The sequence below is a fragment of the Poeciliopsis prolifica genome, unplaced genomic scaffold, assembly GCF_027474105.1.
Source record: "Poeciliopsis prolifica strain line A6 unplaced genomic scaffold, Auburn_PproV2 SCAFFOLD046, whole genome shotgun sequence".
Classification (NCBI taxonomy): Eukaryota; Metazoa; Chordata; class Actinopteri; order Cyprinodontiformes; family Poeciliidae; genus Poeciliopsis; species Poeciliopsis prolifica.
The window spans coordinates 3959129-3972147 of record NW_026562421.1 but is presented as its reverse complement, the minus strand read 5'-3'; the positions used below and the strand labels follow the sequence as shown (position 1 = coordinate 3972147).

At 42.7% G+C, this 13019-nt stretch overlaps 1 protein-coding gene across 1 annotated transcript in view; it reads left to right on the top strand.

Annotated features, from left to right (window-relative positions):
* The window catches only part of LOC129377018 (neural cell adhesion molecule L1.1-like), a 34779-nt gene that overhangs the window by 6113 nt on the left and 15647 nt on the right, over positions 1 to 13019 (top strand). Inside the window, 7 exon segments of the mRNA XM_055056744.1 lie at positions 7497 to 7801; positions 9020 to 9034; positions 10226 to 10328; positions 10470 to 10648; positions 11115 to 11237; positions 11642 to 11812; positions 12594 to 12708. Coding sequence (XP_054912719.1) covers positions 7678 to 7801; positions 9020 to 9034; positions 10226 to 10328; positions 10470 to 10648; positions 11115 to 11237; positions 11642 to 11812; positions 12594 to 12708 — 830 coding nt within the window. The 5' untranslated portion in view covers positions 7497 to 7677.

Below are 13019 nucleotides of genomic sequence, written 5' to 3'. Positions count from 1 at the left end.
ATAAAACATCTTGAATAACTTCACAGAACTTCACTTTAAGAATTCCTGGCAATTTTTTCATTTTCCCTGATTGTCCAAACTTATTCATATTGGTTGAGTAGTTCATAGAGCAAAATGAGGCTCAAGGACAATAAAAATCATAAAGTAGACCATTTCACCTCCTCCTGTTGCCTGCATGTTCCTGTTTTCTACTCACTGTCAGGTTTAGCACTGGAAGGTAAACTGTCTGTTTGATCCTGAAACAAAATAAACACCTTTTAGATTTGGACAATAATTCTCCTGATTCTCATAATTAATGCATTTGGTTTGTAGATTTGCTACAGATGGAAGGCTTACAGATTTCCTTTGTATGATTGGATTTAAAAAGTCTGTGGCCGGAGAAGTGTGTGTGGGTGTGTGTGTGTGTGCGTGCGCGTGGGTGTGGGTGTGTGTGTGTGTGTGTGGGTGTGGGTCTGTGTGTGTGTGTGTGGGTGTGTGTTTGGAGGTGAGTCAAGTGGATGCTGGGAGTGGCTCTGGAGATGAGGTGTGGTGAGAGGGGGATGGGAGGACTGGGGCAGGGACTGGGGGAGGGACGGGGGACTGGGGCAGGGAGGGGGCAGGGACGAGGGGACGGGGGAGGGATACATGGCCGTGTGGTGCTGGAGGTTACCATGGCGATGGGGAGGGACATCAAGACGTATTTCACTGAGCAAATTTACGTCTTTCCCCTCCAACTCATTGAGGAGCGCTAAAGCTTCACAGGAAATAAAGAAAAAGGTTTTCTAAATAAAAGAAGAAATAAAACGTCCCATCAGGCAGAGGGGGGGGGGGGGGTGTTTAATGTCTAAATAAAAATAACATAACGGTGATAAACGGTGCACCGATTGCAGTTTTCTGGTCGGTTGCCGGTTACAGATTGGTAAAAGTCCTGACCTGCAGATTCTGATTTTGGCCGATACTAGTTTTTTTTTTTTTTTTCTGAAATGTTGCTGAGTTGGCGACAATGGAGTGACTATTGTTAACTGCAAACATGCAGATCAGAGCTGGTCTGTCAGCCCAACCTCTCTAACGGAGAGCAGAGGACAGCAGCTGATCTTTAGTCCTTTGCTGAGGTGGATAAGATCAGCTTCACATTAAGTATCGGTCCATCACTGATTTCCCAAAATTAAGGAAATCGGTGCCAATAAATCAGCCGGCCGATAAATCGGTGCACCGTAACTAACAGTGAATGTACAATTTCTGTAGTGATTTGGCTTTAATATAAAACCTGGATGGAGAACCAGACCTGTTCTGATCGATCAATCAATCAGTTCAACCATCGTTTAAGTTTCTCCAGCTTCTGCATCAAAGAATATTGAAACAGCTCCAGAGACGTCTTCATCTTCGTTCAGATTTCTCTGTTTGTCCGAACATCCTGGTGCGCTTATGAATATTGATGAGCAGCAGTGGTATCGTTTGCAATCAGGGCCTTTTGCAAGGGAGCAGAGAGCTTTGTGAGCGGTTTGATTTGATCTGTGCTGGGAGAAAAACTGAGAATATTAGGAAGAGAGCAGAACATTGGAGAGCCGAGGGATGAAGTCTTGCTTTCAGATTAAAAATCCTTAGCAGCACCAAACCCAGATGATATGAGAAAATAGGAAAAGGTGGCTTTTGGTCCTCAGTCTGCCTGGCAGATCAAGCACACTTCCTCTTTAGTTTGTCCTTCAGACCTCAAGAAGCATCAGAGTCCAGAGAAATCCCGCAGCGTACATCAGGTCATCATGATGACATACGAAGGCGTTTTAAGGCCGTTATAGATGGAAAACATTTACACAAAAAACTCTGATTTTAGATTATTCTCAGAAATTTTCTAGATTGTTTTTCCAGACAATTTCTGAGACTAATTTAAGTTTTTTGGCAGAATTTTACTACTTTTTTTCTTAATGTGGCCCAAATATGTCGTTGTAGAAACAGGTGAAAGCAGATTATACTTTTACCTTAATTCCTAACTAATCAGGAGTAACTTTAGTGTTTTTGACTAATCCGGAATAACGAAGGGAGTGAAGTCTTTGCTTAACGTGTCTCTGTTTCTGCCCTGAGGGTTCGCGCCTCTCTGCTGGAAACCCTCGGCTAAATGTGATGGACCCCAGCTGGAGCGGGAACCCACCCGGAGTGGGTCGCTGTTCAGACAGCAGCGTTCCTTCACTAATGACAGATTTATGCATTCCTCTGCAATTGCTTTGTTTGTCGTGTTGGGGACAGGAAATTGCAGACACACACGGGCAAGTGGCTTTGTGACTACGAGAAATGTGTGTGTGTGTGTGTGTGTGTGTGTGTGTGTGTGTGTGTGTGTGTGTGTGTGTGTGTGTGTGTGTGTGTGTGTGTGTGTGTGTGTGTGTGTGCGGTCATGTGAGGGGGCTGGTAACCCAGAAGTGTTTGAATTGTGTTTCATTATAATGCCTAATTTGAATGAGAAAGGAAACGTTCTGAGCGATGAATGCGTGGATTCTAGATTTCAGATTTTGTAAATGTCACATAAACGCAACGTAAGAGAGAAACAGGAAGAACATTTTGAAAGGAAACTCATGCAAAATCCACATTTTGTCTATTTTTGTTCTTCCATTTGGGTTCTATGGCTTCTAGAATCAGCCAAGCACTTAAACAAATTACCCATCTGGTTCTTGGCAATAAATTAATGGTTGTTGGTGTCTTGAAGATGAGCCATTTCAAAAACCTCTGAAATGTAACGTCGGTGTGTGGCCAGGTGTGTATTTAAAGTGACAGGAGGCCCTAAACAGCTCAGAATAGGCAGAACTGAACAGACTGAACATGTTTGGTATTCACCATGGACTAACCTAAGTTAACATTAATATTCATTATTTTACAGAATTTTGTAATTTTTCACATTTTTGACTAACGTTTTGTTTTTGGCTTCTGCCATTATCTTTCTATATTATTGTTTATTAAATAGAGATGTAGAGGCCTTCACCAATCAGTAATTTCTCTATTAAAACCATTTTCTCTTACAGATGCATTCAGGTCTAACAGAGCACACATTATTAAGGCCAGATACACCTTTAAATAAACACCCTAAGAGTTGGAGGGGGTTGAAGTCACCCTCCAAGCGAACAGTGAGCCACGCTTCAGCTTGTCTTAAAGACATTTTATTTAAGATTTAAACATTAAATTTATGAGCATCTCTGAAAAGCTTTTTTTGTTTTTTTGGGGACCACATTGTGAAATCAGAAATCACGTTTTCTGTCAGGAGAGAGTTTATCTGTTGGAGATGTTCTTGATGAATGAACTCGTCTTATTTCCTGTTTCTGCAGACAGATTGAGCCGTTATCGGGCGCTCTATTATTAACCCATTTGCACACAGACTCACACAATGCACACCCCGTTGCACAGCAATTAGCATATAGAGGGCAGTATGGGGGTTTTACCCAAGGACACTTTGACGTCTGGCAGGTTGAAGATCAATTAGCTGAAACTCAGCCCCTCCACCTCTGATCCACAGCCAACAAAACATAAAAAACACCCACATACTGACACCCCCCCACCGTTTTATTCATCAGGATTTAAATGTGTTAATCTGTTCTCATATTTTCACAAAAATTCAACTATCCTTAATCAGAGAAAACTGTGAACCAACTGTGTTTTAAAGAGATACACGCAGTCTGAAGTTCAAATAAATAGTTTATCTGCCACTTCGCGGCGGCCATATTTGATCCTAAAGCGCCCACCCAGGGTTCTTGGTGTTTTCCAAGAACCCTGGGTGGGTGACAGAGATAATGAGCAGAATAAACAGTCGGCTGCATGTTGGGTGACGTTTGCTCAAAGTAGGAAGATCCTCAGTGGGATTTTATGCTGGGGGTTTGCATGTTCCCGTCATGCATGCATGGTTCAGGTTTTCCTACTGAAAGCCTGTAAATCGCCCCAGGTGTGACTGTGTGCAGGAGATAAGCCCATCAACGCTGCACACGACTGACAGCAAGACAAACATTCATGGATGGATGTTTATGAAGAAATTACTGAAACAACAGAACCCAATAAAGGTGCGTTCTTTAGATAAACGTCTGGGTTCAAAGGTCAGAAACCTTTTCAGCCTTTGCAACAAAATTTAAATTTTCTAGAAGTAGAAAACCTTCTTATCCCTAGTTTTATAAACATACACTATATAAAACATTTCTATGGCAAAACCAAAATAAATAGTATTTATTTTTTTAGATTTCAGGATAAACAAAAGGTTTATTTGTATATCACATTTCAGCAGCTTGGCAGTTCAAAGTGTTTCACATCATAAAACTATAAAAAACCCAAATGTCACCAAAACATCAGTGACCAGTTTGAGAACCAACATATTATATCAGGTGTCATGAGCAAAAACATCGATTCACATCAAATATGTTGATCAATGTTGCATTTATCGAGGTTCAAAATATAAACAGCTGCGATTTAAAGGAGCTCTGTGTTTCAGCTGTTTCTCAGTTTTCTGGAAGTTTGTTACAGATTAATGGAGCTCAGAAGCTGAATGCTGCTTCTCTGCTCGTTGAGCCTCATTTTCAACACAACAGCATCAAAAACCAGCAGCAGGACTTTGATAGAAAGAGTTCTGTAAAAAGAATCACACACACTGACAAACGTCTTCTTTTCTCATGAGTCCTGGTAATATTATGTATCTATCCTGCTAATATTATTCTCGTAATAAATAAAACAGAAAACCTTAGTCTGGCTCTAATACGTCATGTCATCCCACCACTAAATGATCTAATCACGGTGACGTTCTGAGGAAGACTCCAGAATATCTTCTTGCTGATTGCAGCTTGTGACGAAGAGTTTTCACAAGCCAGAAGCGACAGGCGGCCACGCCCGCTAACGGCAGCGCTCGCCTTTCTGATCAGAGCTCTCCACCGCTGCCGGGAAATCTCTTGATTTGTTTGGACCGCTGCCAGAGGAAATGCTAACTTCACAGGCTGGAAGAAACCTCAGTTCTACTGCTACACTGGTTTATCTTTCAGGATTTAACGAGTTAATTTCTGCAATAACGGACCATGTTCAGAGCTCAGCTTATTCTATAAATCCAGCTAGTTCACTAATCAATCAATCGAGTTTATATTTATAGCACATTTCAGCAGTTCAAAGTGCGTTAAATCTTAAAAACTGTCTAAACAGCATCATGCAGCCTGAGCGACATCAGCAAAATCATCAATAAACATCCAATATGTTTATTCTTGTATTTTTTAAATTAATAATCAAAATAAACTCTGAACAGGTGAGTTTTTAGACTAGATTTAAAGGAGCTCAGTAATTCGGCTGTTTATTCCAGATATGTGGTGCATAGAAGCTGAATGCAGCGTCTGTGTTTGTCTTTTAACGCAACAGCATCAAATTAACAGCAGCAGGACTTTGAAACGACTAAACGAAACGATTAAACTTTCCACAGACCGATGAACCTTCCTATCAGGTGTTTCCAAGTTTGCTCCAGATATGTGGTACGTAGAAGCTGAAACTTCAGATTCATGAAGTTAAAGTGGAATAAACTTCCATAAAACTGCAAAACGGCCAAAACCATGAGTTCATTTGAATCAAGGCTAAAAACTCACCTGTTTAAATCAATCATTTTGATTAATAATAGCCGGAACATATTGATGAGTTTGATGATGTCACTTGATAAATTGTAATGTTTGTTCTCAAACTGGTGACTGCATAATGTTTTCATTGTTTTCTATTCTTGTCTTTTTAAGATGTAAAGCACTTTGAACAGCCATGTTGCTGAAATGCAAATGAACCAAAATAAAACTTACAAATCGTTTCTGATTCAGTCAGTTTTGGTTGTTCGTCATCAGGACTCACCAGGAAATAACCAACCACTTACGCCTGCTTGCGAGCGTGTGTGTGTGTGTGTGTGTGTGTGTGTGTGTGTGTGTGTGTGTGTGTGTGTGTGTGTGTGTGTGTGTGTGTGTGTGTGTGTGTGTGTGTGTGAGAGGCTCATGAATAATGAAATCAGTTGAATTTAGACCACATGGACAGTCAAACGGGGGGAAGGGAGGGATACCTCTTTATTTTTTGTCTCGTATGTCTGATAATTACCCTCATCTTTCTTCCTTCTCACCTTCCCCTCGCCTCTCCGTCCACCTTTACTGATTTTTATTCCTGCAGAAGTGAATCTATCAGTGAGTTAATTTCTTGCTGGGTTGCACCTGCACCCCGTTCTGCCCCCTGGTCCCTGATGAGATTGCCCCCACTGCCTCCCTTCTTGCCCTCTTCCTCCTCTGGGAGTAGCGTCTGATTGGACCCATCTGCTCCGCCGACTAAAGCCTCTCAGATCCACTGGAACGGGTCGGAAACACTCGATGAAGAAAAAGCTGGAGCTGTTTAAGCATCACAGTGATCTGCTGCTTAGTTAGCCCAGTTAGCTCTAAGCTAACATCAAGGTTTCTCCACAGTTAGCAGCTGCTACAACCTCCTACTGCAACCCTTCAGAAAACATGAAGTATGTCCTCTAACGACTGGGCCGGGCATCAATTACAGTCGTCCTGAAGATGGATGTGTGTTGGAGAGACTGATGTGTGCTGGGCACAGGTTGCATAATAATTAGCCCCCAGGGGGTCCACAGGCCAGCTGCCTCCGCCTCCAACACCATGTGTGTCTCAGAAGTCCTGAGCCAAGAGCACTTACAGACTGATACGATACGACACGTCCAATAACGACCTCTGACCTTTCATCTTCATATTTCAGGACCTCCAGGTGTAAAACTGAAGCAGAAACACTCTGAACCTGAAAGCTGCGGTTCACTTCCTGTGACATCACATCTCAATAAATCTGGGGAAGGCGACCAATTTTTCACGAAATGTCCTGATCTAAAGCAAGATGGCCTCCGTAAAAATGACAAAACTCCTTTTTCTAAATGTTAATACAAACTGGTACTTCTTGTATAAACAGTTTTTTATCTCATAACTTTGAATCTCTTAATGACTTTTATTCTCAGACGTTTGCCAATTATTCTTACAGTTATGAATTTCAAACTCATAATTAGATTCATGTTTAGTTGTTGATACAACTTCAATTTTTCTGGAATTTACAGGAAACTCAGGAAGCAACTTGTGGGGTTCCTCAGAGCTTCCTACTCGGACCACTTTCAGTCCAGGTTTCATTTTCTCCCTCTGATTATTAAACATCTGTCTGATGAAAAACTGCATCATATTTCTGCTGCTCTGATCTGGACGTTATCTTGATGACTAAACTGCTTTATCTTTTAACACAAAATCCCTCCAGTCCTTTTCAGCCGTCATGTTTCCATCCATGATTTGAAGAGAAAAGTCTCTTTAAATATTCAGATTTCTTGTTCTGCGTTAATTTTTCATGAGCTATGATTGTTAATTTGAATGTCTTGTTTGTCCTGTTAGATAAAATTAATGATGTTTCCTTTTTATCTGTGTTTCCTGTCCCATGTGTCCCGGCCTCTTCCCCTCTCATCCTTCTTTGTTCTCTCGGTCAACCCTCTTCCTCCTCTTCCTCCTCCTCTTCCTCCTCCTCAGTTGGCTGCAGACGGAGGGATTGTGGAAAGCGGGAAGCAGCTTCAGTCACCAAAGCAAACCAGCACAGACTGAATTAAGCGCGTCTCCCTGGAGAGTGTGTGCCTAACCTGGGAGGGTGTGTGTTGTCCCGTGTTGATGAGTGTGTGGGTGTTTTCTGTCACCTTTGATGGGACATTAAGAGATGTGCGCGCCTCAGCGTCTGTGGATGGGCTGTAGGGGGCGTTGTCCCTCTGTCCTCCCCCTCCTTCTCCTCCTCCCTCTGTACTTCCTGTTTGCTCAGGGAGCCATCATCATCCCGGGGCATTGTGAGTACCGCACCGCCGCAAACATCTCTGGAAACAGAAAACTGTTTCCTCCAAACAGTGTGTTTCCTGACCTTCACAGTTGGTCCTTCTTTACCCCCAAATCCAAACATTTCTCTCATGTCATGCCACACCCGCCCCGCCCAGCCAGCAAGGCATGCTGGGCTTTTTATGCAATAGACCAACACAACGTGGAGTAGAAATGTGAGGTGGAAAGGAAAGGATACATACATTTAAACATTAGAAATTCAGACGTTGTGTACTTATATTCAGCTCAACATAGGTTTCATTTTACTTTGACTAGGCCAATCGGTTTGTTTGGGAATGAAAACAAACCAACCAAACCCTTTGAGCAACCTGTTCCCCTCCTGGCCTGTGGGGGCGCTGCACCAAGAACCAGTGAAGGAAACGACACAAAACCTCTGAAGACACTGAGAGCAACTTCCTGCTTTCAATGGGAAACAAGACGGAGGCGTCAGATTTAGCGGTTGGAGGATTTCTCTTTAGTCTTTGACTGAAGACCAGGAGCCATTTCTGCTGCTAGCGCTAGGCTAGCATGTTAGCTTTGGTTGCATTTACCCAGAATGCCCTGCTCTGTGGTTTTGCAGCAGTTTTTGATCTGCTTGCTCAAAGCTCCTCAAAGAATTTGGTTGGTTTGAAAATTTGACGAATGTTGCAACTTTGGTCCCAAATCAAACCGAGTCCACTGAACTCTGAGAGCTGAAAACATCCCAAAGCATTTCTGTCTGTTTAGGATTTAATCAGCCACAGGAAGTTAGCCAAATTTTACAAACTGGGGACATCCAGTCACCATTAGTTGCTCTGGATTTTATTTAGTAGCGATGGAGTGAGTCTTATTTTCAGATTCTGCGCTTGTGAAAACTTTTCCTTCCACTTCACATCATAAAGTTCAGCTGCAACGAGTCAAACTGCAGAAAAAGTTAAAGTTGCAGTGAAAACTTTTATTGCTCCCATTTTAGCACCACTTGTATTTTTCTGAGTTTATCGGTTTGTAGGTGATAAACAGAAAACTTCAGCTGTTGATCTGATTGGACACATTAATGGGCTGAAGCTCAGATTCCAGTATCAACTGCTCTCAGTCTGCTCTTTGTTTTTATGGCTGAAAAGGTCGAAGGTTAACCCTGCAGGTCAGAATCTGAACCGTATTAAACATGTCTGTTTCCTCTCTTTCTTCTTCTACGCCTCCGTGTGGACAAACAGATAATTTACCGCCCAGTAAGTGGTTTTTATTGTTGTTTTTACCGCAAGCAGGAACAACAATATCTGTTATTTCGAGATGTCATAAATATAAAGCATTACATTATAACTTTCATTTAGGCAGATTATATCATTTTCATAATTTTTGGTTGGTGTCTGCAAATGAATTTCCATTGAATGAATGAAAATCTGGAAGTTTGACTGTCACAGTTGAGTTTAATTCAAAGTAAGTTGAGTGAGAAAACGTTGGCGTCTGCTTCCTGGCTGCAGCAATCGGCTCTCACTGCAGGTTCTGTGTGGAAACGTCTGAAGCACAATGTTCCATTCATAAAGTCTTCTCATGCAAAAATGATGAGACACAGATTAGTTTTCCAGCTGAAGCCAAGGCCAAGAGAAACAGATTTAATCCCACATTAAAGAACTTTAATCTGGAAATGTTCCTGAGTTCATGGGAATGTCGGGTTTCACCTGGATTTACCTGGATTAATGCTGCACTCAGGATGACTGACATTTAAGATAAATTAATCATGTTTGTTCATGTTAAAGGTTTCATAAAACACAAACTGTTTCTTTAAACTGTTTCCAGTTTAGCACACTGTAAAACATTTCAGCCGGTTTAGTTTTTATTAACTTCTTTAAGTCACATAAATCTGGAAGCAGATTAATTACTTGCAGCAGTCAGTTGTGTTAACTTTTCATTAATTTTGTTTTATCTCCAGGATTTGGTTAAACAAGAATTTTTAATGTTCAAATGTGAATAAGTCAATTTTCTGAATTAAATTTCAAAGACTTAAATATCTTCTAGTCTCCCTGCACTGTTAGTTAATTAATTTTTTCAGCTATTTTAATTTTTATTTACTTATTTTTTGTCTGTTTAGGCAAACAGACAAAACAATTTTCTGATTTTTTTCTGATTTTTAAAATATTGTTCACGGTTTATTTTGTACTCTGTGGCTGATATTGTATGTTATTGTCATGTCTACTTTGCAAAAAACGTCAATAAATATAAAATAAGAAAATAAAAATGGGTCTTAAGAAGAACCTTAAAATTGTCTGAACCTTTTCTCAGACCCAGTATAAGAAGTCAGAGTCTGGATCCTGGAGTATTTAGTGACTGTTGATTATTTTAAAACCAGTTCAGTGGGATGCTGGGAACCAGCAGCGGTGCTATTTGTTCCTCTGTGATTTGTGCTTTCCTTGTTCTGTCAGTGCAAGAGCCTCCCAGTCTGATGGAGGTTCCCACATCGCTGACGGCGTTTTCCCGAGAAGACGTGATTCTGACCTGCAACGCCACCGGCAACCCGCCGCCGCTGTGAGTGCGCCGCCTCCCCGACAAAACGCTGACGTCCTGTTTGCTGTCCACTTCCTCCCTCTGACCTTCAGGTCGCCGCAGCAACCGTTTCCCAGCCTGTTTGCCGTGTTACTTTTGCCTTTCTCCCTCCTCTGCCTGCAGGATCCGCTGGGTGAAGGACGGGGTCCAGTTCGGCACAGAGAAGGTCGGTTATGGAAAGATTAACGCCTCAGAAAACGAAGAAACGATGGAGCTGGAGTCTTACGCCGGCGTCTACCAGTGCTTCGCCTCCAACCACCTGGGCACCGCCATGACACAGACCGTAGAGGTCAAAGTGGAGCGTGAGTCTCACAGGAGGGATCAGGAAAACCGCTCTGGTTCCGGTCGGTCTGGACCCACCGCCTGACCCGACTACGCTGTTGCCCTGGCAACCTAGGACAGAATAATCGCTCAGGCATGAGGTTGCAGTTTTGCTGGTGGGAGGTCCAAGTTTAACCCTCTGTGGTGCAATAAGCAATAAATCAATTAACCGCATGATCAATTAAAGCAAGATCAATAATTTCCATCTGCATGATTTATTGTTTTTCTCTTGGATGATGAAATTCTTCAGTCTGGTGTTTTTGTCTCAATTAAACCTTTTTATGAAGGATAATTTGCGTTACAGACACTTTATAATTCATTTTATTTGTTGTTTATTTATGGTAAAATGTTTTCCAGTATTAAAGGTTCATTAGGTTTTAAATTGATCCGGATGATTACGTCATCATCATTACATGTGAGAGATTTTTCTGGTGTTTTGTGTTTCAGCTCATCCGTTTGTACCAAAAGAAAACAAACTGGATAAGACTGCGTACGAGTCAGAGAGCCTGATCCTGACCTGTGACCCTCCGAAGAGGTCGACGCCTCCTCAAATCTACTGGATGGGAACCAGTCAGTATTTCCTTCTGTTCTCGCCTTTTGATAAACCGGGTAAAATCGGTGTGGTTTGCTTGAAGGAAAGGTATTTATTTCATTTATAATAAAGTAAAAACCACTTCAACAATTCACTAAACACAACTACAAATGAATAAACGTGACGTTAGCAAAGGGAAGTGGCTGGTTTCACTGGAATCCAGAGGCGATGCTGATTGGACGATTCCACTTTTGAAGTTATTCTGGTTTTGTCTTATTTGTTTCTCTGGTGATGCAAACGTACCTCCGTCTATCCAGGAATACTTTGAGACAGGCTATAAATCTCAGCCTTTTCACAGTTTGGGCAGCAGGTGGCGCTGTGACTGACTGACTGAATAGTTTATGGTTCTGGATTTAGAGGCTTGTTCTCTGGTTTCCCACAGAGATGCGCCACATTCCCCAGAATGAGAGAGTGATGATCGGCCTGGACGGAAACTTGTACTTCGCCAACCTCATCAAGAGCGACAGCAGGAGCGACTACTTCTGCTACGCCCAGTACACTGCAGCCAGGACCATCATCCCTGTGACTGTGGCTCGGCTCACCGTCCAGTCAAGTAAGAGCTCACACACACACCCACACACACACACACACACACACAGACTCACACCCACACACACACACACAGACTCACACACGCACACACACACACACACACACACACAGACTCACACACACACACACACAGACTCACACACACACACACACACAGACTCACACACACACACACACACACACACACAGACTCACACCCACACACACACACACACACAGACTCACACCCACACACACACACACAGACTCACACACACACGCACACACACACGCACAGACTCACACACATGGGATATGTTCACTCGCCTCCAGCAGCTATGGCAACATTCACACTGCAGCCTATTAACCTCCGTCTCAGTTTGATTAAGTGAACTTTGAATGCATGCGTGAACGCCAAGCGGACCGGACAGTTTGTTCCACAAGCAGGAAGTGGACTACAGCACAGGGCATCCTGGGTAAATGCAAGCAAAACAATACAAACCTGCTAGCGCTAGCAGCAGAAATGGCTCCTGGTCTTCAGCCAAAGACTAAAGAGAAATCACTAAACTCTGACGCCTCCATCTTGTTTCATCTGGTGAAACAGGAAGTTGCTCTCAGTGTCTTCAGAGGTTTTTCTGTCGTTTCCTTCAGTGGTTCTTGGTGCAGCGCCCCCTCTGGCCAGGAGGGGAACAGGCTGGTTTGACTCAGAACCACAGCAGCTGCAGGTGGAGCAGATGTTCTGGTTCCAGGAGAACCGGGTCGACCGGACCATCACCTTATGTATTCTTGTTTTTCTTTCCCAGGTAACGAAGTTGTTCGTGGAAGAAGACCAGATCTACTCCACCCCCATGGCTCCCACACCGCAGTGCAGGCCCTCAGGGGTCAAAGTGTCACCCTCGAATGTATCCCCAAAGGCCTGTAAGAATCCCAGAATGCTTTGCTGAAGTGTGTGTGTGCAGTATTCATAAAGTTTGACTGAAAGTTTAGCATCTGTATCAGAATGCCTGAATCACATAACTCTGTCATTAGCAAGACTGGCAAACCTGGAGGAGGAATTCAGTCTTTTGATGCAAGAGTGTTGAACTTTGGGTAAAGAAACTTTCTTTATCTCACTGCCTCCGATTCTTATGTCACACTGCAGGGTAAAGCGATGGCCGTTTCCTGCAGCTTGTAGATTTCTCTCTGGTTCAGCACAGCTAGCTCGTTAGCGGAGCTCAGTAGAGCTGGAC